The following is a 25,734-nucleotide window of genomic DNA, read 5'->3' on the forward strand; positions in this document are numbered from 1 at the left end:
TACTTTTTTTCTTTAACATAAACCTCTTTTAAAACCTTAAACAAATGTCAATGACGAAGAAAAAAAGAACTGAGTTACTGACAAGACACATGAATCCCCATTCACTGTGAGACACTTGCTACTACCAGCCTTAAGAGACAGAGAGCCCACCCTGCTCCAGGTGATCAGCCCATTTTTGCCGCCACCCAGTCAGAGGCCCAGACCTGGGAACTTCACAGCATTCCAGATGACAACAGTGTTATCCACGCTGCACGAGGCCAGCCAGGCATCATGGGGAGACCACGCTACATCCATCACATCTGGAAGACAGAGGGCTGGCGGTGAATCTCTTACCTGGTGTGCAGACTCAGTGAGGGGGGCACTCGGCAACACCCGTCTGCCAGGTGGGCCAGTAGCCCCTAGCATCTCATGTTTGAGGAAACTTGACTTGAAATAATCATAACTAGACTCTTTCTTAAACACCAATCTGTAAAACTTCCCCACTAAGGTTTATGAACTGGTCATGACATTTGAAGCATCTAAGTGGCTTCCCTCACCCCTCACAAAAGAGGTAACTGAGGACATAGCTGAGAGCTTGGGGCCCCATATAAAAATCCTGGCTCTGACACCTGCTGGGTCTGTGGCCTCAGGCTCTCTAAGCTTGCTTCTCTGATCCCAATTGGGCCCTTTGAGCACTATAGGCACAGCACCTGGCAGAATGTCTAGCACACAGCCAGAGTTCAATAGCTGCCCAATGAGTGGGAGGCCATCTTCAGGCCCTTCTCCTCACGAACTGGACCTCATCTCTAAGACCCCACCAGAGTATCCCTTCCTAGAGAGCCCCCAAACACAATCACTCATGTTCAATTCCTTGTGACTCAGTTTTCTTATCTATAAAATGCAGATTAAAAAAAAAAAAAGCCCTACGCTCAGAGGGTTATTATGAGGATTAAATGTGAGAAATTGCTGTAGCACGGTGCCAGGCACACACCAAGACATCGATAAAGGTCAGCTGTGACGGTGATGATGACCGGGCCCATCTCGCCGTGCAGGGGTGACTTTTCTAACCTCTGTGCCTGGTGCAGTGCTAGGTGTACAGAAGAATGGCTGGTGAGGTGAAGAAACAGAAACACAGCAGCAAGTTAATAGCTATCTAGTCCTCTCCTCATAGGATTTTTTAAAAGGTGTAAGCAAAATACTCAAAACTTCTATTTTGATTTTTTCTATTTTTTACAATCTTCAGGGACAGCTTGATGAATTTTTTCCACAAAGGTACTGCACTTTGTATTTCACACTGCATATGCACTAGTGTGCTGCATTTAGTATCCTCACAGCCTATGTGATCCTAAGGGCTCCTTTTGTTTTGTTCTGCATTCTATGTCTTTGAAAGCATTCAATACCATAAACAGACCTGATTCAACAATGAACTATTAACTGGGTCCCAGGTTTCATGCTAATGAGCACATGAATGTACGCCATTCTCCACACTCTAGTTTATCTCTTGTGACTGATATCCCAAAGTGGGACTCTGGGCAGAATGCCTGAAGACTTTCCTAAGTCTGGACTCTCTTAATCCTGTAGACAGCTTTCCAGAAACTGCTATGACTTCACACTTTTATAAGCAGAATGTCCATTTCAAAATTCTCTGGATTCTTGAGGATTACGATTTTTCCTTCTAACTTATTAAGTACATTTTTATATCTTCACTTCACTTTACTAATGAAAGTGTAGATTTTTCATATCTGTCCAAAGTTGTCTTCTTGGACTATTTTGCTCCCAACTTCAGTGTGTTGGGAGGCCTTTTGTGCAGCAGGTCTAACAAACACCAATGCAGTGCCTACAAAAACGAGGAATAAAAACTTCCTCTAGGAGCTTAGAGGCCAGGAGGGGTAGATATGTAAACATCAGAATTTCACTGTGGACCTAAGTCCTAGAGCACAGAAGTAGTCAGCTGGGAATTCCAAAAGGGAGATGTGATTTTCCTAGCAATTGCCATGGACTACTGATAATACAGGCATTAGCTGCAAATTCTATCAGTTTCTCTTCCAATACTGTAAGAGATTTATATATAGTAAAGTCTGTTATTCTCCTTTGTGACACCTTTTATTGCCTGTTAACCTTAAAAAATATTCCCTCTGCTAGAGATCTGATGATATTCAATTGTTTCATTATTTAGAATGTTTTTCTCTTTAATATTTGGATTTTATTTCAGTGCATGCTGTATTTAGTGAGGCTCTACATTACTCTCCCCTCATCTACAAACTGTGTAACGGTTATTCTATCACAAATAATTCTTTCTTTCCATAATTGATAATTGGTGCCTCCTTCACAATAATACACCAAGTTCCGAGTTACATGTAGTCTACTTCAATGTTGTTAGTTTTGCCCCCAAACTCATGACGTTTTAATCATTGCAGCTCTGAATTATTTCTTCTGCAACCTTCCTTATTCTTCCAAATGCTCTTTGGAGTCACTGCTGAGTTATGCAATAAAGCCACTTATGCACTAATTTTCCACTAATTTTCTCCCTACACCCCAGTTTTGGAGCTTCTGCCTTCAGACTATACCATTCCCGCTCTTTCTCACTGCACATCTACATACAACTGAGATCCTCCTGCATTTGAAGAGTTAAGTTTCTGGTCACTGTCATTTTGGATACTCTCATTCTTGGTCATTCTAGTAGCATGACCTGCTTAATACCTAAGGCTCTCGGATCCTTACGCTCCGCCTCCTCCTCCAATAACCGTGGCTTCTGCTACCTCAGGCATTCTTTCCCAGTCATGCCCAGAGATCCCCCCAGAATGAATCACTGTAATTCCTCCCTGGTTTGAATTCCAACCCTTCCATACTCCTACCATCAACTGGTGCTTCCAGCTCCCTCTCAACTCCAAGAGAGCTTTCAGGTGCTATGATCCTTCTGCTATCTGTCTCCCTGTTTGGCTTAGAGTCCACTATACCTTCTGCTCTTCTGTGTTTTCACAGGTGCCTGACAAAACCTAGCCTGGTTCAATCTAGCTCTGTCCTCCCCTGGGTCTTTCTTGAGGACCCTCTAATGAGGCTTCCACCCAAATGCACCAACATGAACAGCACAAGACAAGGCCATGGGCGGCCTCCATGTCATCAAGTCCAATAGTCAATATCCTCAGTCCTCACCTGACCTCAAGGCAACATGTGATACACTGCTCAATTGCTTCTCCTTCAAATGTTCTCTCCACTATCTTAACTAGCCTCGCGTCTCCATCTTATCCTCTTTCACTGGTTCCTCATCACCCCTGAAACCCAGCCTCCACCCTTGGCCTCCCATCCCACATACACTTCGCCCCTGTACTCAACTCTCACATGCCTATGTACACTCAACTCTATAAAACGCCTATGTAGCAGGGCCACTTATACCCCTGCTAGGCAATGCAAACTGAACACGCCCCGGAGCCAATTCCTAAACATTTCCCTCAGCAAACATTTCTGCCCCACCTGCACACCTGCTATCAGCTGATGGCAACTACATCCTTGACACCCTCCAGACCACAGTCTGGGAAACCGTCCTGATTCCTTTGCTTATCTCACACCCTACATCCCATCCACCAAGAACTCTGCAACTGACCGCTGCTCCTCCTGACTTCCACTGCTGTGTCCGAGGTCCACTCTCTCACCGAGATTATGTCAGCAGCCTCCTCAGTGGTCTCTCCAGGGCTGCTTGTGGTCCATGCAGCTGCCACAGGCCTCCTCACTCCTCTACTCAAAAATCCTACTGAGCCTTCCCATCTCACTCAGAGAACAGCCTCTCACAGTGGCCATGTCCTAGCCTCAGGTGGTTCTCTGAACACACCAAGCACACATGCACACTCCTAGGCTACTGTTCTGGCTATTCCTTCAGCCTGGAAAGCTCTTTAGATGTGCACACAGTTGTCCCCTAACCTCCACCTGGTCTCCCCTTGGATGTCACCTTCTCAGTGAGGCCTCCTGGAAAACCCTATCTCATTTTGCTCCTCAGCACTTACCTTCTAGTTTCTAATGTGACTAGTTGTCTGTGTCTCTTAGAAAAATGTAAATGCCCTGAGGGTAGAACAGCACCCAGAACATACCAGGTGCTCAATAAATATTTGTTAAATGAAGTTGGGAAAAAACAGTGTCTTTATTTTATTCGGTCTTTCCATTTATGAAGTGGCCACTTTATCTCTCTCAAAAAAGGTTTGTGGTTTAAATCTTACAGATTTCTTACATTTCTTGGTAAGAGTATTCCCGAGTATTTACAGTTTTTCTTCCTGCTGTATAAGAGTTCTCTTTGTATCATTAGATATTCTAATTGGCTATTACTAGTGAAAGATGAATAATTAAAAATTTTCTTATTTGAGACCAACTCAATGACGCATTATTAGCCCTAGATGCTTTTCAATGCTTCTTAAGTTCTAATGCTTCTTACTTTCAGTGCTTCTTAAGTTCTACAAATATTTGCCACTGGTTTGAAAAAGACATTTCATGTTAAGGCAATAGCTTCCTACAGCCATTTAAAAAATATTTTTATTAAAAATTGATGCTAAATTATCTAATATCCCTTTCAGAACACCTCCTAAGATGACTTGTTTTGTTTTAAAAGTAGGCTCCATGCCCAGCTTGGGGGCTTGAACTCACGACCCTGAGATTAAGAGTCACATGCTCTACCAACTGAGCCAACCAGGTGCCCCAAGTATCTTTTCTTATTTAACCTCCTAGTATGTTGTTATAGTAATAGGTTTCCTTTACACAAAATTCTTCCATTATAAATAATATTTAGTCAAAATGAATTACTGTTTTCAAGTTACCAAATTCACGAGCATTATGTTTCTGATTTTTCTTTTTTCATATTTGTCTAAGCTTTTGGTTATTTTTTTAGGTTTTGGAAACCCAGGGTGACAGCTTTCTTTGAAGAATAAATATTTCTATATTCTGAAATAATTTTTCCTAAAAGCTTGAAACAATGCAGCAACAAATCAAAAAATAACTTAGTATCAGGAAGCATTTCTGATGATTCCAATTTTTTCACTGGTTACTACTTAAAGTTTTCCTAACCTTATGGTATCAATTCTGAAAATTTTTATTTTCTAGAAAATTTTATTTCTTTTAGCATTTTGTTTTATTTTTTAGTTTAATAAACATTATGCTGTACTCTGTGATAGTTTTCTTCCTCCAGGTTAAATGCTTTTTCTAGACCCTTTACTTCTAATTTCATCTAGGTTTTTTTCTTCCTACCCTCCCTCCCAATTAAATATGCCAAGTATATGTTTTTTACACTTTGCTTTCAAAGACCCAGTGCTTTCTATTTATTCATTTCTGCTTTTCCACTGATTTTTCTTCTTAAAGAGTTCCGGCCATAACTGCTATCGGGACCACTGAACAAGGAACGGGTGTCCCTGCTGAAAGTGGCAACCCTACTTGCCTGGTAAAGGACAGCCCTGGGATAGTGGGCCTGGAGAGAAGTTGAGGTTATGGCTCAGCACAAGTCTCAGGTTAGGGAACCCATCAAAGGCCTCACTGATGAGGCCCCACCCCACACTTGAACACCTGGATGGACACTTTCTCCAAGTTCCAGAGGAGCCCAATGAGACTGCTGTGAGCAACTGTGAGTAAGTGAGGATAAGTTACAGTTATCAGTAATTATACAATGCTACTATGCCAGCTTTAAAAAATGTGGAATTAATCTATGGTCACCAAGAGGTGGGTCTGTTCACCTTTAAAGTGTCTGTAGAGTATTTGCAGAGCATATACTGTCAGTGGATTATAGCTGATGCCTTCCAAACCACTCACTCTTGCCCCATCTTCTCCCAGAGCTCCAGGCTCAATTCCAAGTCTTGTGACATTCTTCCCTGCCCCCACTCCCCAGACTCAGCACATCCCACGCTGAACTGGTGTCCATCCTCATGAGCCCACTATCGTTATGGTCTGAGAGAGGACACCATTAGCTATGCAGGCACCAGTTAGGAATCTCCTTCATCCCTCCCCTGCTTTGTCCTAAGAATTTCCCAAGTCAGTCTTCCCCCTCCATCCCAATTATCCCAGGCCTGGTTCAGGCCCTTGCAGTTTTCATCTGAACCACTGAAACAAGCTCCTTTTCTATACACCTGTCAGAACGATCTCCCTCTTACACCTCAAAGCTTTTAAAGGCTCCCTGTCTCTTCCACAATTAAAGGCCACCTTCACTAACAGGGAATACAAACCTTCCATGACCTGGCCCCTGACACTCAGCCAGCTCCACTCTGTACTGCTCCCTGCCTTGTATATAAAGATCCAGCTGTGGTGAAATGCTGCTGACCCACCATGCACACCAGGCCTTTCTGGCTTCTGCTGTCCCCCTGTCTGGGAAATGCTTCAGGCCATTCTTGGTCTAGACCACAGGCTTTCTGAGATACAGTCACTCTAGCATCCCTGGCATCTGCGTGTACAGCACATGGCTTTTGACTGCTCTTGACTGACCTTCCTCCTCTTCGGTCCAAATCTGTAAAATGTATCCCTTTCCATTCCAAGTCCATTAAACACTTTTCAAATATACTCAAGGTCAAGTAAAAAACTTTTCATTGGGCCCCTTTTCATGTGTGTTGGTTTCTGTGGAATAAATAAAGTGTGCTTACAGACTTAGTGATCCACTGATGAAGGTAGTGATTCAGTTCACCAGGATAAACAGCAGAACGTGGGGAGTTCTACATTGAAGATATAAACATATACCCAATGAGGGCAGGAGTGGGGGCACTGAATGCAGCTGGAGGCAGGCAGTGGGGACAGTGACTGCACAGACCTTGAGGGACAGGCAGGGTGTGACTGATGGTGATGGGGAGGGACGGCCCAGATGCAAGGCTGCTTTAAGGACCAAAACAGTCCACAGGGACCATGGAGGTGCTGCTGCTGACCTCAGACAGCTGCCAGGGCCGCCCACCCCAACAGGCAGCCCCACTCACCGCCTGAATGACTCCGGAGGATAGAGACACATCGCCACTGCTCCACGTTGGCAAGCTTACCACTGGAGCCGAACACGGTGCTGGGGCCGATGTACCTGTGTGAAAGAGGAGTCAGAAAGGCACTCCAAGCATGTTCTAGGCACTGCACAGAGATGCTCACTGCAGCATGGCTTATCATGGCACACAGAACAAAGAAAAACCAGACAATGGCTAGAAAGCATCAAATTGTTGAACAACAGGGGCTGATTAGGGAAGTTATGCTCCATGCACTTAATGAAATACTACACAGCCATCACAAATCTTGTGGTAAGAGACTATCACTGCATGGGGAAGTGTTCACCATATATAATTAAGTGAAAGCAGCAGGCCATAGGACATCCTATACAATATGCTAGATACCACTATGTAAAGAAAAAAAAATAATAGCATGTAACATGGATATCATCTATGCATGGAAAATGGATCAGAAAGACACACATGAAAAATACCAGAATATTAACCATGGCTTTCTTTGGATGGTGATTTTTACATATTTTTTCAAATTCCCAAATTATCTACTAAATATGTTATTTATGTTGACTAAAGCAGCAAAGCCAACAGTCTTTTTAAAGCTCTCTTGCAAAGCATTCCAAGCACGGGTACTAGCTCCTGCCACGCAAGCAGTAGGGTAGGTCCCCATGGAGGTGGCGCTGACACTCCTGATGCACAGAGCCTCTGTTAACACACTTTGCTCCCACAGAACTCTTTACAAATTCGCAGAAAGAGCTCACTGAGTGGACCAAAGGAGATAGCGCGCGTATGCTCTCATGGCCATGGCCATAGGGCCACTCTGGCTAAGCAGTGGGGTAGGGTCTGGTTCCCTAGTCTGACTAGCCCCCAGAGTCACCTGGGGAGCTGGTTAAGGAACAGAGTCCCAGGACCCACCCTGAGAGACTCTGCCAGGGTTTATAGAAAAAGTTTTCTAGGTGATGGTTAGTTCATTGTGGGTATAGAGCAGGCACTTTCAAGGGGGGAATCCTCAGAGTCCCAGGGTGGGGCTGACAGAGAATGAGGTGAATGGCAAAGAGGGTAGGCTCCAGATCCCCTCCCCGCCACTCGCCCCCCACTTTGACTTTTACCTATTCTGTATGTTGGGAAATTTCATTTGAAAAGCAAAACAAACAAAGCTACCAGTGTCAGCAATAGAAAGGATTAATAATCCTTTTCACGTGGAAATCCTGCAGCCCTGTGAGGGGGCGACCGAGCAGGTCTCCAGGCAGGTGGGTGGCCTCCTGAAGCGCTCGTCAGGCCCCCTCCACTCCTGGCCTATGTGTGCATCCTGCTACTCAGGAAGTTTGGAGCTCTAGGGACTTCAGTGCCAGAGTGGGGAAAGGTGACTATGATTACGACCAGCAAAGAAGCTTCTAAAAATAAAACGTGAAGAAAGGAAAATGATGCTTACGTAGCCCGCTTCCACACCATAATCAGTTTGTCATCTCCCCCAGAAGCTAAATACATCCCACTGTTTGACCACCGCACACAGTTCACACATGCTGGGAAGAAAAAAAAAATAGGGTGATGAAAATCCCATAGTCACGCCCATTTGCTTTATGCAGAGTCTGGCAAGATGCAAAGGGTTTATAAAACCTATTCTCTCTCAGCTATTCAAGGCATCCACTGTGGGTGAGTCCCAGAAGAGCAATCCAGATTAAATACTATCCTACTTGTGCTGTAATAACAAATGACCAGGACAGAGTCTGGAGGGGGCAAGTCTACATAACCTGAGAAGTGTTAGTGCTGGATGAAGCAATCAACAGGAGATGGATTTCCATGAAAACTGGTAACTAAATCTCATTATTTAGAAAGGGCTATCTCATGATGAGATGTGTTTCTGAGCGGGGAGAATCCTTGAAATGAGGGCATATACTAAAAAGGCTGAGATGCCCTTCCCAAAACTTTCAGGGGAGCAGCTTGCTAGAGCATAAAACTCTGACTTCATCCCATTTGTAGCCCTTTTAAATTTGGATTTTCCAAACTTGTCAGCACTGCAGGTTGACTGGTTCTGCACTTATAAATTAAGACCAGCAGAAATGCCTCGTAGGCCCCTGATAGGTTAGAGCCTCTGGGAGCACTCACAGCTCGACCTTTGGGAACCCTGCAATACAAGGGACATTATCCAAGTTGTAGCCCACACATGGCCCGCGAGTGACTTGTGCTCCAGGTCAGAGGGCACTGAGGCATGTTGGGAGAGCAAAAACACTCAGAACTAAGGAAGGGGACATAGCTGTTAATGGAGCACCTCAGGGGAGGCAGCTAGGTTGGAAACCAGAGCCAGATAGAGTCACCCTGATGCTCAGAAGCAGGAAACTAAGGCGCTAAACGTAGGAAAGGAAACCACAACACTGTCCGACCATCAAAAGGATCCTGGCAGAGGGCCTCAGAGTGACACAGTGGCAATCTGAGACATTTTGGTGAGTTGTCTTTAATACACCCTTCCCCAGAACCCTACTGCTTCCAGGTCGCTGGCCCCAAAGCCCCATGGAATCAGGCAGTAACGACTCATGAGCAGGAAATCACCAGAGGTACCTGCAGACTGTCCAAAGATGGTTCTGTGGGCGGGCCGAGTCTTCTGCCGAATAACTCACCCAGGTGTGCAGCCAACATCTGTGCCTTCAGACAGCAGGCCGAGGGGAGTTACCGCCGCACGGGGCCTTATCTTTCTAATTACAAACACATGTGCTAACCTTGGGCACTCTGCCAACACGCAAAGCCTGCAAAGGGCCACTCTGTAATACCTAAGTGATTGTCCATCTGGCAAAGCATCTTGGGAATATTTTCATCCTTCTCGTCATCCTCCTGGAGGACTGGAGACATATTCCAGATCACAACCTTCCCAGAATCCTGTCCTGGAATGAAGGAGTAGAAATAATTCAATATGTAAGAAGTAGAAATTTGATATTAACTCTGAGACATAGTCCTCACTTAGCTTTCATAGATCATAACGGACTAGATTGCAGGAAACTAAATTTGCACTACTAATTTAAGTTAGTAGTTATAGAAAAGAAATGAAGAAAGGTAAGTGCTGATAGGGATCAAAAAGTACATGGATTTAGTAGTAGGGGGAAGCCAAACTGACTTTGAAAAGAACTCTGGACTAGAAAGCAGGAGGGGACTGAGCTCTGGTCTGTCCTCTAACACAGATTTCTGAGGAGCTCCTAGAAGGTCCTCATCCCTGCCCAGGACCCAGACTCCTCATCTGTAAGTTGAAGAGCTGGAAAAGCTGATGTCCCAGGACCCTTTCAGGTCTGTACACGGGTACCCTAGCAACCAAGGGCAACAGCACATCCCTGCCAGTACTCCGATCCCTTTCCAGGTGCTGCCTGGAGTCTAGTGCTGCTCCCAGAGCTGACTGGATGCTTTGAGACCCAAGTCTGAATGAAATGTGCCCTGAATATAGGAAAAAAGGCTCATTACCTTTTTATCTGCCCTTTGACGTCACCTACAGATGAGAGATCAACCAAAAGAGGGCATTTAGGGATCCTGGAATCATAAGGTGATGTAATACTCTGCTAAAAAATTTATCTATGCATTTTGGCAATGATTTTTCTTTCTAAGCTTTCCATTTACTGATAACTAACAAAAGTCTGGCCCCTCATTTAACTATTATAGAGGAGCAAAAACCAATAAATGCCTACAAATGGACATGTCAGAATTATCATAAGTTGCCTATTGGCCAGCATATAAAAATATTTCCTAAAGAACTCTTTTTGACCTTACTATATACTGAGAAGGCTGGGAAAGTATGCCTCTTCTTATGGATGAGGATAAAACCCTGTCTCCTAGCTTAGTCCAGTGATCGTAGATGACATCAGTGGGTACCTTCTGGGTGCAGTCCACAATGTGCTGGAAGGAGATCAAGGGCTCCCTGCATACCCCTGCAGCAGGAAGCCCAAAGACAACCCACCCTGCAGCACCTGGCCTAAGGATCTGAACTCACAGAGGCACTCTGCAGGTACTGTCCAGGGAGGCCTTGGCCACAGGAAGATGCTGCCCTAGAGTGAAGCTGTCAGGGGCTGAGATCTGCGGGGATGCTACCTTGTGCCACCATATATACATCTTGGTGTCCTGGCCTGAAAAATGACCGTCTTTCCACGCAGGGCTGTTATCGTGACACTGTAACACTGGATGAGGCACACTAATAACACTATGGACCATATTTTCAAATGGCATGGGCGTTTTTACTTGCCCACAGCATACTTCTTCTCTAACTTAGCCGAATTCCTCTGAGCCCAGAAAATGGGCCTAATAACTACATGACTAACTCTGTAGTTTAGTTTAACTACCTCCTCCCCTTTTTCAGATGAGAAAGTACTGCCAGAATGAAGATGAGGACCCAACCTTAGCCTCTGAGGCTGGGGATCTATCCATGGGACTACCTGCCACGCTCCATGTTCAATAAGCTGGGACTTGGGGATGCAAGCTGATTTTAATATTAACCCAATGAATAGGAATTAGAAAGATACATCCACTACCAAAATGTTTATACAGAGCAAGCACACTAGAGCCAAAAAAGGATTTTGATTAAACCTGCTCAGATAACAGATTATAACTGTACATTTTAAATGGAGTCATATCCATACTGAAAAACAAAAGCATTCTATCTTCAGCTCAGTGGGCAACGAGGAGAAGAAGAGCAAGGTATTAGGACTGTGAGTGCTCCCTCTATTACTCCGTGAACGTACCTTGTCCTCCAGTTGCGAACTTGGTCCCGTCAGGGTGAATATCAACTGAAAAAATTGGCTTGCCTGGAAACAAAGGAAAAAAAAAAAACCACAACATCTATCTTGGCTTGTATTCACTGGAGAATAGCAACAAAGTCAAAAATTTTGAAACAGTGGTTATTTGAGTAATATCTCTGATCACTGCTCCTAGGAAAAAATAATAAGCTGCCAATAAATTACTTCTAAAAGTGGAATGATCTAACAGTTTTAGTTCAAGTATAAACTGCTAGAAGACTCCAAGTGACATTAAATAGCTGAGTCTCAAAGGGGGACAAAGCATTCTGTCACTAGAACAACTGAATCCATAGATCGCTTGAGCATTTGCCCATAGGTCCAATGGACAGGAGCTGGCCACTTTCTGGGGACACACATTTGTAAAGGTTATGAGCTGTTTACGACAACAGCTCTGAGTCACAGGGGCTACGTCTTTAGCCACCTCTCTATTCCATGGACCTGCACTTGGCTGGCAGCCTGGACACAAGCACTCTGGCCTTTCTGCCTTGTCTCTGACAGCTGGGTAGGACCAGCAGCTGACTGCGACCACAGGTATCACTTCCCTCATGCTTCTGTTTCCAAAAGCCCTCCTGTATATTTATGCTGCATCAAAGTCTGTGCAGAGTCAGCCTTCTCGCCATCTCCTATGGCTGAACGTCCTCCATAGGACGTGCTCTGTTCAATGGGATGTTCAGTCCCTCTAGAGGGAAGAACTGTAGCTACCAGCTCCTGGAGTCCCCACAGGGTGCAGACCCACACCAAGAGCCCATGAAACTGTATGGCTAGCTTAGTGGACCAGACTGGCAAAGGCGTCATGACAGCTTGAAACCCAGAAGACTGGAAGTATTCCTGGGGCCTGGGCCCTGTGGCATTTATCTGGCTAACCAGTCTGCTTCCATGCTAACAGTGGCATGCCAATTGTTGTCGAGTTTATCACCACATCCTCAGCTTCCAGCAAAGGCCTGATGAGTGGTGGCTCAGTAACACTTATTCAGTGACAAATCAGATGCACAACAATAGACAACATCAGCAATTGCTAATACAGACAAGGTGCTGTTGCCAAGGAGTCTCTTGGTTGAGGATGCTCTGTCTCCATTACCCAAGAAGAGTTGGCAGAGACACCAGAAGGAGGGTTACCAGCTCTATAATCACATGATGGCAAGTGCAGACAGGGGAGGGTGGGGCAGGGGCAGGTAGTGGCTGCCTAACAGCTGAAAGTCCTGCCAAGGTTACTGTCCAAGTATAGAAAATCAAATACTGGTACCCGAAAAGGCAATGGCCAAGCATGGGACCCAAGGAATAGACAGCTCACTTTATCTTCTTCCACAGAGCCATACCCCTAACAGGCAAACTGAGCCTGAGCCTCCACAGGCAAGGGGAAATGTGCTCTCCTTCTTGTCATCACACAGTAGGGTGAAAGAGCTGTGTAAGGCCACCAGTAAGCAGGTGTGCCAAATGCAAGGGCCCTACTTTGTCTCAGAGAACAAGCAGAAACCCTAGGAGAGTTGGAAATCACATCACATATTATTTCATCTCTACTACTTACTGAAATCCAAAACAACAAAGGCTGCTACAGCAGGACCCTGTCATGCTGGCAGTTCTGGCCAGGTCTCCAAGACCCTCAGTCACCTCCAGGTCCACACCTAAGAGCCAGAGCTATACAGTGACAGGTCAAGTTCAGCCAAGTCGCTACTGATTGCCTTCCTGGAGCACAAACATACAGGAAATTCAGCCCTGGTCTGCTCTGAGCTTTCACTCCAAGGATTCTCAAGACAAGCCCCAACACAGCTTGGCACTCTATATAGCTTTGAAGGATCCAGAACCAGCAGTGGAGCGCACTTGCAAGGACCTGAGGAGAGCGAGCTAATGCTAGTCTTCTTCCATAGTCCAGATGGGCAGACCCTAATTAGCCCCATCTTCAAGAGAAGAATCCAGAAAACTGTGTACAGTAGGTAAAAGAAGGTAGGTATTGAGAACATGGGTAAGGAGGACTGGAAGTGTTCAAACTGGTGCTCCTGTGCTATGCACTCACACCTACACTGGCATGCCACGCCCTTCCTGGGTCAGGTGATTGCCATGTGTGTTAAGCCAGAGAGCCTGACAGGCTGCTGCTGAGAATGTGTCATACGTTCCCACCAGAGGCTGAGGACCTGGGAGGGAAGCAGGAGCAAGAAGGTGGGTTTCTTGACCATGTAGGCCATGACAAGTGCCTGACATGGAAGCCTCAAGAAAAAAGAAAGGACAATTAGGGCTCCGGGCCCAGGCTTAAGCTGTGCAGACCATGGCATCTAGTGCTGAGACTGAAGTTCAGTGTCCAACCAGACACCAGAAGAAGGTGACCAATTAGCACCACTAAGAGCCTCATGAAATTCAGAAGAGCAGATGTCTCCAAGTATGGTGAGGACAACAGCAGGGAGCCTCAACCGCATCAGTGCTGCCATCTCCACTCAGGACCTACCAGGAAGCTGCAGTGGGCCAGTCCTTGCAGGTGCCAGCCACCTACTCCTTCCAGGAGAGGCAGAGCCACAGTGGAGTAAGCCTGTGCAGCTCTCCTTCCCAGCCTATCACATGTTCTACTGAGCATCTGATGTGCCCCCTCAAGTCATGCAGGAAGCACAGCCCAGGGTATTCTCTAAATCTCACATTGCCCCGTGAAGTGGATAGTTCTGACATCCTCATTTGACAGAGGGGGAAACTGAGGCACACAAGTTAGGAAAGTTGCCCAAGCCACACAGCTGCCTTCCCCAGAGCCTGAGCTTTAAGTATGTAATGTGTTGCTGGGAGGGGACATGCCTGGAGATGCTGGGAGGGTTTGGATGATACTGCCTGGAAGGAACCGATTCAAAGCCCACAGGTGAAAAGTCAAGTAGGGAGTCAGAGAGAGAGCCAGAGCTATGCGCACATGCGCAACTAGTCCTGATGACCTGGACTTGGCCTTGGACTTGCTATACTGAGCTCCGATCACCCTGGACACCTCAGTCCCACAGGCCTGGGGAGACCGCTACCTGGCTAGGCTCTGGTGAACCACATCTCTCAGGACTGCTGCCCTTGCGTGCTTCCCTTTCTTTGAATTTGGGTTGGCTCTGTGATCTGTTTTAACTAACAGAATGTGACTGAAGTGATGCTGCTCCAGTTCTGAGATTAAGCCTAAAAAAAGGTCCAGCAGTTCAACTTTTGCCCTCTGGAGGAAGCCAGAGCCCTGTGGTATTTGTCTGGCTCCTATGGCCAGGTGGTTGCCATGTAAGAAGTCCAAATACCCTGAGACCACTGTACTGGGACCTGCAAGCTGGCCACATAAAAAGGGTCAACGAATCCAGATGACACTAAGAATCAGGGCCCTGACACAGGACCCAGGGTGAACTGCTTCTGGCCCCAAACTGCTCCAGCCATCCCAGCAGATTCAGTGCAGAACTAAGATGAGCTGTCCCTGCTGAGCCTGACCACGTTTCACAATCACAAATAATAAAATAAGCTATTGTTTTAAGCCAGCAAGTTTTGGGGTAGTTTGTTATGCTAATCCATTCACTTTTCTGCCCAAGGCAACTGGAGCTGTATATTTGTCATTTTCACCAAAAAAGTTTCAGCGGACTCAGCATCAGTCTTGAGAAGGCCATCAGGGGAGAGTGTCCACCTGGCCACAGGAGTGCTTTTCAGTTCCTTAAGTCTGTGAGACATTGTATTACACGCCCCGTTAAGAAGCACATCAAAATGACTTACACGCAAGTCAAAGGCAAACCTGATTCCCCAAGAGCACACATAGCTGAGCCTAGGTGAGCAGAGGAGCTCCGCTGCACACCTTCCCATCACAGCCCAAATCTTCCCCACCACATGCACTCACAGCATCAATGGGATGTCTTCTCATCCATCCACCTTGGTGGTTGTCTACGAGCCTGCTATGAGACTAAGCAGAGGAAAAGTAAAGCCACAAAAGGCTCAGACTTGCCCTCAGGAAGCTCCCAGTAATGGGTGTCTGCACAGAAGGAGAACTACCTAACTCAGCCTGGGCTTCTTACAGAAATCACAACTGAAGTGAGTCCCAAAGGCTGAGGAGGAGTTAGCTAGAAGAGTAGGGAAGGGAATTTCAGGCAGAGGGGACATGACATAGAATGCAGAATAATCCTGACAAGCTGCTACAGAGTGTGGGGAGAGAGGAGCCTTGGAGGCTGGGTAGGGCCCAGCAAGACACCACCGAGGAACACAGACCTTCCTCTATAGCTACCTCTGAAGCAAGGGAACGCTAAGGTCAGATTCACATTTCGGCTCCACATGGCTGTGTGGAGCATGGGCTTTTGTTAAGACTGGAGGGGGCCTCAAGGCTCCAGGGGAAGGCAGAAACGAGGGCTGAGAACAGCCCTGGGTTTGAACAATGAACATGCTTCGGTAGAATTCTCAGCCATGCCGCTCAAAACTATGCAGTCTTGGGGCGCCTGGGTGGCTCAGTCATTAAGCGTCTGCCTTTGGCTCAGGGCGTGATCCCAGCGTTCTGCGATCGAGCCCCACGTCAGGCTCATCCTCTGGGAGCCTGCTTCTTCCTCTCCCACTCCCCCTGCTTGTGTTCCCTCTCTCGCTGGCTGTCTCTCTGTCAAATAAATAAATAAAATCTTTAAAAAAACAAAACAAAACTATGCAGTCTTGAGTAAGTTATTGAATGTCTCCAAACACTAGTTTCTAATCTGAACGGTGTGGAAATCACAGTCACCCTTACAAACACCTTCTGAGAGAGATTAAGATGCCGTGACACATTGCTTCAAAGATGCACACATTTCACATGTGAACACTTCTGAGATCACGATGTGCTTTGGTGAAAGGTGTGACTGCAGTAATATGGGCACCATGTTTCCTTTTGTAGAGATGTGCCACAGAGTTGATGAAATATGGTAGTGTACCTACACAAAGCCACCAGCATGGTGTTGGCTCCCTACTTCCTTCTAGCACTAGACTCTTCAGTCCAAGGAATACAGTGGTTCACATTCCCTCGGTAGGAACAGACCTCCTTTTTCTAAAGGGCTCTTTGAGGTGGAGCTGAGGAAAAGGAGCTATGGCCTGACTAGTTAGAGAACTTTTCCTGCCGCACAACGTTAAAGATGAATTCCTAACTGCTTCCTCCATTCCAACTTCCTTTGTACAAAAACAGAGACAAGGGGCACCTGGGTGGCTCAGGTCAGGATCTCAGGGTTCTGGGATCGAGCCCTGCATCAGGCGTCCTGCTCAGTGGGGAGCCTCCTTCTCCCTCTCCCTCTGCCCCTTCCCCTGTTTGTGCTCTCTCTCTGTCAAATAAATAAATAAATAAATAAATCAGTAAGTAAATAAATAAAATCATGCAGGGGAAATTTTTTTTTTTTTTAAACAGAGACAAAAGAGAAATTAATCCACTCCCTGGGCTGCCAGGCAATCTCACATCCTCTGAATGACAGTGGCCAGCATGTTCTCCCTGCATACCCACCAAAGTCCATTCTCCTTGGAGCTCTGCTTCCAGGTCACCCCTCCTGGACCCTTCTTGCACCCCTCCTCAGACCACACAAAACACTCTGCTGTCACTCTCTCCACAAAGCTATGACAGTTGGCCACTGTTCCCTGCCTGGGGGTTGCTGATCTGACAACTGCAGCATGAATGTTCTTCACCTGGCAGGAATAAAGAGTAAGGTACAGAAGCTGGATTTTGACAGAGCGTGGTCAGACAGAATCCTCCTCCCTGGCATCACGGGAAAAGACTCCTGGAGGAGGCCCAAATGTGGAACTTAAAGTCCGAACAGAGAGCACTGGCCAGAGAGAAGCAGGGAGGGCCCTCTTGGTGGCCCGCAGATCTTTGGTTTGGGCTCCTGTCTTCAGGCCTTTATGCTCTGACTCCGCACAGGGCAGATCCAACTGGAACATCTATGAGCACGTACTGCTGGAATGGAAGCTTAGGGGAAGCTGAGGCCTTTGCCCACTGCACATTGTTCCTGGAAACACTTCTCCTATACAGCCCATCAACACCTGGTCTTAACAAATTTTGGTAAATTTGTAACTAAAAATGAAACATGGGGAAATGTTTGAAACATTAAGTGAAAAAAGTTACAAAATGATATTAAAACGTAAGGTGGTGCAAAAGACATGATCTTCTATGTAGAAAACCTTGAAGATTCCACAGAATAAACAAACTAAGTTGAATGACACAAAATCAATAAAAATTAGTTGCATTCTGTACATCAAGTGAAAAATCCAAAAAAGAAACCAATAAAACAATTCCATTTAAAAAAGAATAAAAAATATTTAGAAATAATACACTTAACCAAGAGGGCTAAAGACTTGTACACTGAAGACTAGAAAACAGTGCTGAAAAAAATTAAAAACACAAATAAATGGAAAAATATCCTGTGTTCATGAACTGGAAGACAATACTGTTAAGATGCCAACAATACCCAAAGCTCTACAGATTTAATCTCTATCAAAACTGCAACAATAGGGGCACTTGGCTGGCTCAGTTGGTACCAAGTGTGTGAATCCTGATCTCAGGGTTCTGAGTTCCAGCTCTGTGTTGGGGGTAGAGCTCACTTGAAAAAACAAAACAAAACAAAACAAAACAAAACAAAACAAACACTGGCAATGACATTTTTCGCAGAAATAGAAAAACCCATCCTATAAATTCTTATGGGTTCTCATGGGACCCCAAGTAGCTAAAAGAATCTTGGAAAAGAACAAAGTTGGACTCTTACACTTCCTGATCTCAAAACTGATTACAAGGCTACAGTAATCAAAACAGTGTGTTACTGGCATAAAGACAGACATATAGACCAGCATAGCAGAATAGAGAGCACAGAAATAAACCCTTGCATATGTGGTCAAGTGATTTTTGACAAGGGCGCCAAGACCAGTCCATGAGAAAAGGACAGTTTCATCAACAAATGGTGCTGGAAAAAATGAACATCTGCATGCAAAAGAATGAAGCTAGATCCTTACATCATATAAGGATTCAACTCAAAATCGATCAAGGATTCAAATGTGAAACCTAACGTTATAAAACTCAAGAGAACAAGGTGGAAAGTTTAATGACAATGGATTTGGCAATGATTTCTTAGATATGATACCAAAGACACAGGCATTAGAGGAAATCTTAAAAATTAAAAACTTTTGCCCACCAAAGGGCACTATCAAGAGAATAAAAAGGCAACCCACAAAACAGGAGAAAATATTTGTAAACCACATATGTGGTGAGACATTAATGTTCAGAAATACAGAGAACTCCTAAACTCAATGACAAAACAGAAAAACCCATTCAAAAACAGGCAAAGGACTTGAACAGACATTTCTCCAAAGAAGATACACAAATGGCCAACAAGCAAATAAAAAGATGCTCAACATCATTAGCTACCATAAAAATGCAAATCAAAACCAGAATGAGATTATCGCCTTACATCTATTAGGTTGGCTACTATTAAAAAAAAGAGAGAGAGAGAGAGAATAACAAGTGCTGGCAAGGATGTGGAGAAAATGGAATCCTGTGCATTGCTGGTGGGAATGTAAAATGGTACAGCCATTATCAAAACAGTATGGGCACTCCTTAAAAAAAATAGAATTACCCGTGATCCAGCAATTCCACTTCTGGGTATATATCCAAAATAATTGAAAGCAGGGTCTTAAAGAGGTATTGTACACCCATGTTCATAGCAGCATTAGTCACAACGGCCAAGAGGTAGAAGCAATGTAAGTGTCCATTGACGGATGCACGGATAAGCAAACTGTGGTGTATATATACAACAGAATATCATTTGACCTTAAAAAGGAAAGAGATTCTGATGCATTCTACAACACGGATGAACCCTGGAAACATTATACTTAACATAAGCTAGTCACAAATAATATATGATGCCACTTATATGAGGTCTGCAGAGCACTGAAATTTATAAAGACAGAAAGTAGAGTGGTGGTTGCCAGGGGCTGGGGGTAGGGAGAATGGGGAGTTGTTGCTTAATGTGTATATAGTTTTAGTTTTACAAGATGACTAAGTTCTGGAGATTGGTTCCACAACAGTGTGAACATACATAACACTACCGAATTACACACTTGAAAGATGGTTAAGATTTAAATTTTGTTAAGTGTATTTTACCACAACTTAAGAAAAATGCTAACCAAAACCAAACCAATCTATCTCTATATACCTATATAACTCTACTCACCTACCTACCTACCTATCTATAAGGTACAGGGGCGTGGAAGGGTTATGAAAGGTATTAATTAGAATCTCTCAGTGTCTTGACTATGGTGGTGGATACATGAACCCACACAGGTGAAAAACTGTATAGAACTAAACACCTGAGGGCGCTTGCATGGCTCAGTCACTTAAGCCATGACTCTTGATTTTGGCTTAGGTCCTTATCTCAGGGTCCTTGGATTGAGCCCTGTGTTGGACTCTGTGTTCACCACGCTTGTCCCTCTTCCTCTGCTCCTCCTCCTGCTCTCTCTCAAATAAATAAAATCTTAAAAACAAACAAAAAACCTAAACACCTACCCAAACACAAATGAGTACAAATACAAGTGGAGAAGTCTGAATAAGACAGATGGATTGTATCAATATCAATGTCAGTGTGATATTATATTGCTGTTTTATAAAATGTTACCCGTGGGCGAAACTGGGAAAAGAATACAAAGAATCTCTTAGTATTGTTTCATACCACTGTGTGGTAATCTACAACTATCTCAATAATAAATAAATACACAAATATATATGGTCTGTTTTCAAATCTGTGTGTAGTAACATAAAATAAAGGCAAATATCAAACATCAGTAGCTGTCAATAAAACTGACTCCTTATGCAGATGATAATATGCAAATCTACAACCAGCCATCTCTCTGGAGAGACTTGCACCCAAGCACTCTAGAGTGCAGCTCACTCCCCTACCCAGCTATCTATAGACATTTCATCTTCAACTTCTCCACAACGGAACTCCTGATCTTCCAGCCTAAACCTGCTCTACTCACCATCTCCCCCCTACAGCAAGAATCATGCCTGGGACAGGGGAAGCCAAGAGGTCCAGCACAACAGCCCCCCCCCCACTTTTCTGGCCTCATCTTCTGCCTCCTCCCCCAATTACTGGCCACATGCCCTGGCCTCCCCTCTGTTGCTAGACTGCACAGGTGTGTTTCCATCCAGTGCCCTGCACCGGTCCCTTCCCAGACATTCACATTCCTTTCTCACCTCATTTTAGTTTTTGCTCAAATGTCGCCATCTCATTGAGGCCTGCCCTAACCACCCTACCTGAAAGTACTACTTCCTCAATGTGGCACAACCAATCCCAATTCTCACCTACTTTTTTCTTTTCTTTTTTTTTTTTAAAGATTTTATTTATTTATTTAACAGAGATAGAGACAGCCAGCGAGAGAGGGAACACAAACAGGGGGAGTGGGGGAGGAAGAAGCAGGCTCATAGCGGAGGAGCCTGATGTGGGGCTCGATCCCATAACTCTGGGATCACGCCCTGAGCCGAAGGCAGACGCTCAACCGCTGTGCCACCCAGGCGCCCCGTCACCTACTTTTTTTCTTAGCAATTTCTTAAATATTGTATAATTTCCTTTATTGTATGTCTGTCCACCCCAACCACCAGATTGTAAACTCCAGGAGCTCAGCAATTTTTGTCTGTTTTAGTCACAGAGTCACCGTGGTACCTAGAGCTGTGGCTTGGCAAACAATAAACACTCAATAAGTACTTATTGTTAATGGCTGGAGAAAGACTGCAGCAGAGGCCCAAAATTCAAAAACACCTTCAGTGTCACTAGCATCCCAATCTTTGAAAGGCAGGCTTCTCATCTCCTGAAGTGAGGACTCAGATGTCGCCAAGCACCTGCAAGGGAGGCATGGTCTTGGCTGGCTCACAAAGCCATCTGCTGCTGTTATCTCTACCACTTTCAACCACAAAAACTTCTCCGGGCTCCTTAAGCAAGCACTACCATGATGACATCTCATAGGTATCAGGTGGCTGAGAGATTCAAAACACAGCACAGGAAGGAAGCTGTAGCAATCAAGCAACCGTTTTGTTTTGGGGGGTATGTGTGCGTGTGTGCGTGTGTGTGTTGCCACAAACTAAAGTAAAAGAAAGTTACAGGTATATCATTTATGAATCTTAATTACTTCTCCTGCAGCATTTGTCAATGCATAATCTAGGAAGTTTTGGTAAGTCACTATTTCTTCAAACCTTTTTTCTCCTTTACTTTTGCAGAACAGAGATATTCCTTAAAAGTTATCTGCAAAATGGGGCACCTGGGTGGCACAGCGGTTAAGCGTCTGCCTTCGGCTCAGGGCGTGATCCCGGCGTTATGGGATCGAGCCACACATCAGGCTCCTTCGCTATGAGCCTGCTTCTTCCTCTCCCACTCCCCCTGCTTGTGTTCCCTCTCTAGCTGGCTGTCTCTATCTCTGTCGAATAAATAAATAAAATCTCTAAAAAAAAAAAAGTTATCTGCAAAATGATTTCTCTAAAAATAATCATCTCTTCTATACACTTCATTAGAAAATTAAGAGCAATTAAAAACAACATTTCTATGGGGGCGGGAATCTGTTAGCTGTTTAACAATTAAGAAAATAACACTACAGTTAATAATACCGTATCCCATACTTGAAAGTTGCTAAGAGAGTAAATTTTAAAAGCTTTCATCTCAAGAAAAAAAATTCTGTAATTATGTACAGTGACAGATGTTAACTAGACTTACTGTGGTGATTATTTTGCGATATATACAAATATGGAATCATTATGTTGTATAACCGAAACATTAATGCTATATATTATACCTCAATTTAAAAAAAAGGGGGGGAAAAAAGAAAATAACAAACCTACATTATTTAAGTAGAAAAAGCAAAACAACATTTTAGCTATTCCAGTTATATGTGCCATACAAGGTCTGAAGGGAGGCTCTACAATAAAAACACTGAATTTGCTATGGTATCAGGGATTTAGCTAAGGTCTTAAAGAATGTAGATACTTTTACATTGTGAAATGTACACTAAATAAAATGTGTTTTTTTAAAAGCACCAAGTCATCCATTTATTTTTTCCCAAATCGTCTCAAAGACCATATAAAGAAAGTTTTAGCATTTTCTAATTTTTCCTAAATTGAACAGGTATTACTGTGATAAGAAAAATAATTTTAAGTACATCACAAAATGCTTCATTATCCAGATCCACTCATACACCGTAAGATATATCCTACTATAATTATATATGGCAATTGTCTCTAGCCAAAAATGTAGGTGTTTGTCCTGTTCCTTAACAATAGCTCTAGAATGAAGCTCTAGTGTCTTCAAAAGGCAGAAGGTGAAGAAGCCATTTATCAAACGGGACCCTGGGGGAAGTCCTGTGTGGTGGCCTCATTTGGCCCACCTCATCTCTCTGAATCCTAGCTCTTCCTCTCCATCTGCTCTATTCTCCTACTGATCTCAGTGGACGACAACCCTGCCCTTCAACTGGGAGCCACCCCATCTCACATCCCACATTCTACCCTGGTGACTCTACCTTCACAATATGTCTGTAATTCAAACTTTCTAGAGAGGTGTGAATGTTCCTATCTTGAGTTGGGAATGAGTTGGAGTGCATTTGTTTGCTGAAATTCATGCCTGTGCATTTCCCTATGTAAATTATACATACATACATATATATACACACACACACACACACACATATATAATTTACATACTTTATACATATAATTTAATATATAATTATTATATAAAATAAAATATGCAAATTATATCTAAAAAAATAATGTATGTTCACTCACATAGAGTCCAGCCATTTCTCATCAGCACTATCACCTCCATCACCACCCAGGTCCAAACCACAGTCATCTCTTGCCTGGATCACTGCGACTGCCTTTAAATGGGTCTCCCAAATCTCTCCATTGTCCCCACACCCACACTAGTCAGGAGGCTCTTTAACAGTGCAGAAGTCAAGAGGATCTTTAACAGTCGAGTCAGACCACCGTTACTCCTCTGCTCATATGGCACTGGGAACTGAAGTCCAGCAGCCACCAGGTCCTCCCAGTCAGTCCACAGCTCTCTCTCTGGCCTCATCTCTTAGTGCTCTTGCCCATTTGCTGCTCCAGCCTCACTCCAATCACAAGACATCCATGCTATTCCTCAAACCTGCCAGGCAAGTTCTGGCTGTTCTCTCTGCCTGGAATGCTCCTCCCTCTCAGCTGCCTTCCTCACTTCCATCAGGCCTGTCATGGATGCTGTGGTACCAGGCCCTGGCCTCCTCCCTCCAGGAATGAAGCACCTGCCCCCAGCTGTAGGAGTGTTGGCAGCCTGTGAAAACTCCCAGCTGACGTCTTCTCCATAGAGGAACTGCCCTCAGCGGAAGAACTGCTTTGACCAAGGTCAGGTCCCTTCCCCAGGACAGTGTGTGCCCAATGATTGTGGATGTGGCATTAGAAAGCCCTGGCCATCTCACACCAATTCAGGACAACTCATAAGGACTAGCTGCAGAGCCCCCGATGGCTGGCTGCACCTTTTGTTGCACTTGCACTACAGATTAACTTCTTTCTGTCCAGTCCTGCTTCCAGCACTCCCCAATAATTCTCCCCTCGTCCATCTCCCTGTCCGCTTAGACAGGACACCCCCAGCAGACAGCCCTCCCAGTCTCATGGGCTAGAATGCATCACATGCTGCTCCTCAAAGATCCTGCTATGCTGCTTGGTTCACGACTACATTTCCAGCACTTAGCCCCCGGCACACAATCTGTACTCACTATTTGTTGAATGGATGAATTCACTGAGTGCCTCTCTGTGCAGGACCTTCTGATGGACAATGCAGCAGACCTGGAGTCTGTTCCTATGACGGTCTATTCCTGGCCCTCAAATGAGGCTCACTGCCTCTTCTGTCTGTCTCTCATTACGGTGGCTCTGACCAGGGCAACTTCCCTGTGACTTGGTCTGTCCTAGGTTGGTTAATACATCAAAACAGGTAATGCTTTCAAAAGCAACAAGTTTTTACCTAAATGGGTTTTCTTTTTGCCAGAGGTGTTCTAAAAACACTTGCTGTTTGTTTCATCTACTCCCTTTCCTAAAATGCTCTCAACCCTCCCCAGGCCTTTGCTTCTGACACTTCCACAGTGGCAGTGCCTTCTCTACCACCACAATCCACCTCCCATCAAGGCTCAGCCCTAGGGTACACCCACAAACCAGGCCCTTGTCCCTAGGGCTATCGCAGCTCACTTGTGTAGCTCTGGTATCCACCTGCCCTGTATTCTAGAATGTAGTCAGTATGTCCTCTCCCACCTACATACAAAGGGGTAGCCTTATTTACCTCTGATCACCACAGACCTCCTCTCCAGAAGGGTTCAAAGTTTCGCCCATAAATAAGTGAAAGATCCACATGTGTATTATCTAAGGCAAAAATCCCACCTGTGTTCTTCTGAATCTTCAGATGTATTCTGGTTAGTTTTTTAAAAATCAACCTACTGTCTTCAGGCATAACTCGGCAAGAGACAGCGTGGAGAGAGCTCATATTTCCTGAGCCTTCACAGGTAGCAGATGAGGCAGGTATTACTGGCTTCATTTAACAAATCAGGAAATGTGATAAAAAGAACCTTCTATAACACGTATTTGATGAGCATCAGAGCACGGAGATTCAAGAACAAGACTATCTGACTCCAAGATAAAAAGCAAAACTCTTGTCCTCAAGAAGTTTATAATCTAGTTGGAACCATGAGACAAAACATGAAAAGGGAAATAACAATAAAGATGTTCTTACATAGAGCAGGGTTTCTCAACCTCAGCACCACTGACATTTTGGGCCAGATGATTCTTTATTGTGGGGGAATGTCCTATATGCTGCAGAGTGTTTAGCAGCAGTCCTGCTTTCTCCGTACTAGATGCCAGTAGTGCCCCCGCTTCAGTTGTGAAAACAAAATGCGTTTCCAAACACTGGCCTGTTTGAGAAACCTCGATGTAGACAAACTGCAAAGCTTATCTCAATAACCACGGCAATCATAAAATATCACTGTTAGGATCCCTCCCAGCCTGTTCTCAGAGATAGGTCTGCAGTGCCCCTCTAGCAGCCATGCAGGGCCTTTCCACACCCGCTGCTGACCTCATTATTGTACCACCC

The 25,734-nt window shown here is 44.7% G+C and overlaps 1 protein-coding gene across 1 annotated transcript in view; it reads right to left on the minus strand.

Annotated features, from left to right (window-relative positions):
- The window catches only part of LOC103669248 (protein HIRA), an 89,124-nt gene that overhangs the window by 59,493 nt on the left and 3,897 nt on the right, over positions 1 to 25,734 (minus strand). The window contains exons 2-6 of the mRNA XM_040619575.1: positions 11,627 to 11,689; positions 9,680 to 9,790; positions 8,347 to 8,437; positions 6,906 to 7,000; positions 204 to 299 (exon numbers count right to left, since the gene is read on the minus strand). Coding sequence (XP_040475509.1) covers positions 204 to 299; positions 6,906 to 7,000; positions 8,347 to 8,437; positions 9,680 to 9,790; positions 11,627 to 11,689 — 456 coding nt within the window. The remainder of the gene's footprint in view (positions 1 to 203; positions 300 to 6,905; positions 7,001 to 8,346; positions 8,438 to 9,679; positions 9,791 to 11,626; positions 11,690 to 25,734) is intronic.

This window comes from Ursus maritimus, unplaced genomic scaffold, assembly GCF_017311325.1.
Source record: "Ursus maritimus isolate PB19 unplaced genomic scaffold, ASM1731132v1 scaffold_33, whole genome shotgun sequence".
Classification (NCBI taxonomy): Eukaryota; Metazoa; Chordata; class Mammalia; order Carnivora; family Ursidae; genus Ursus; species Ursus maritimus.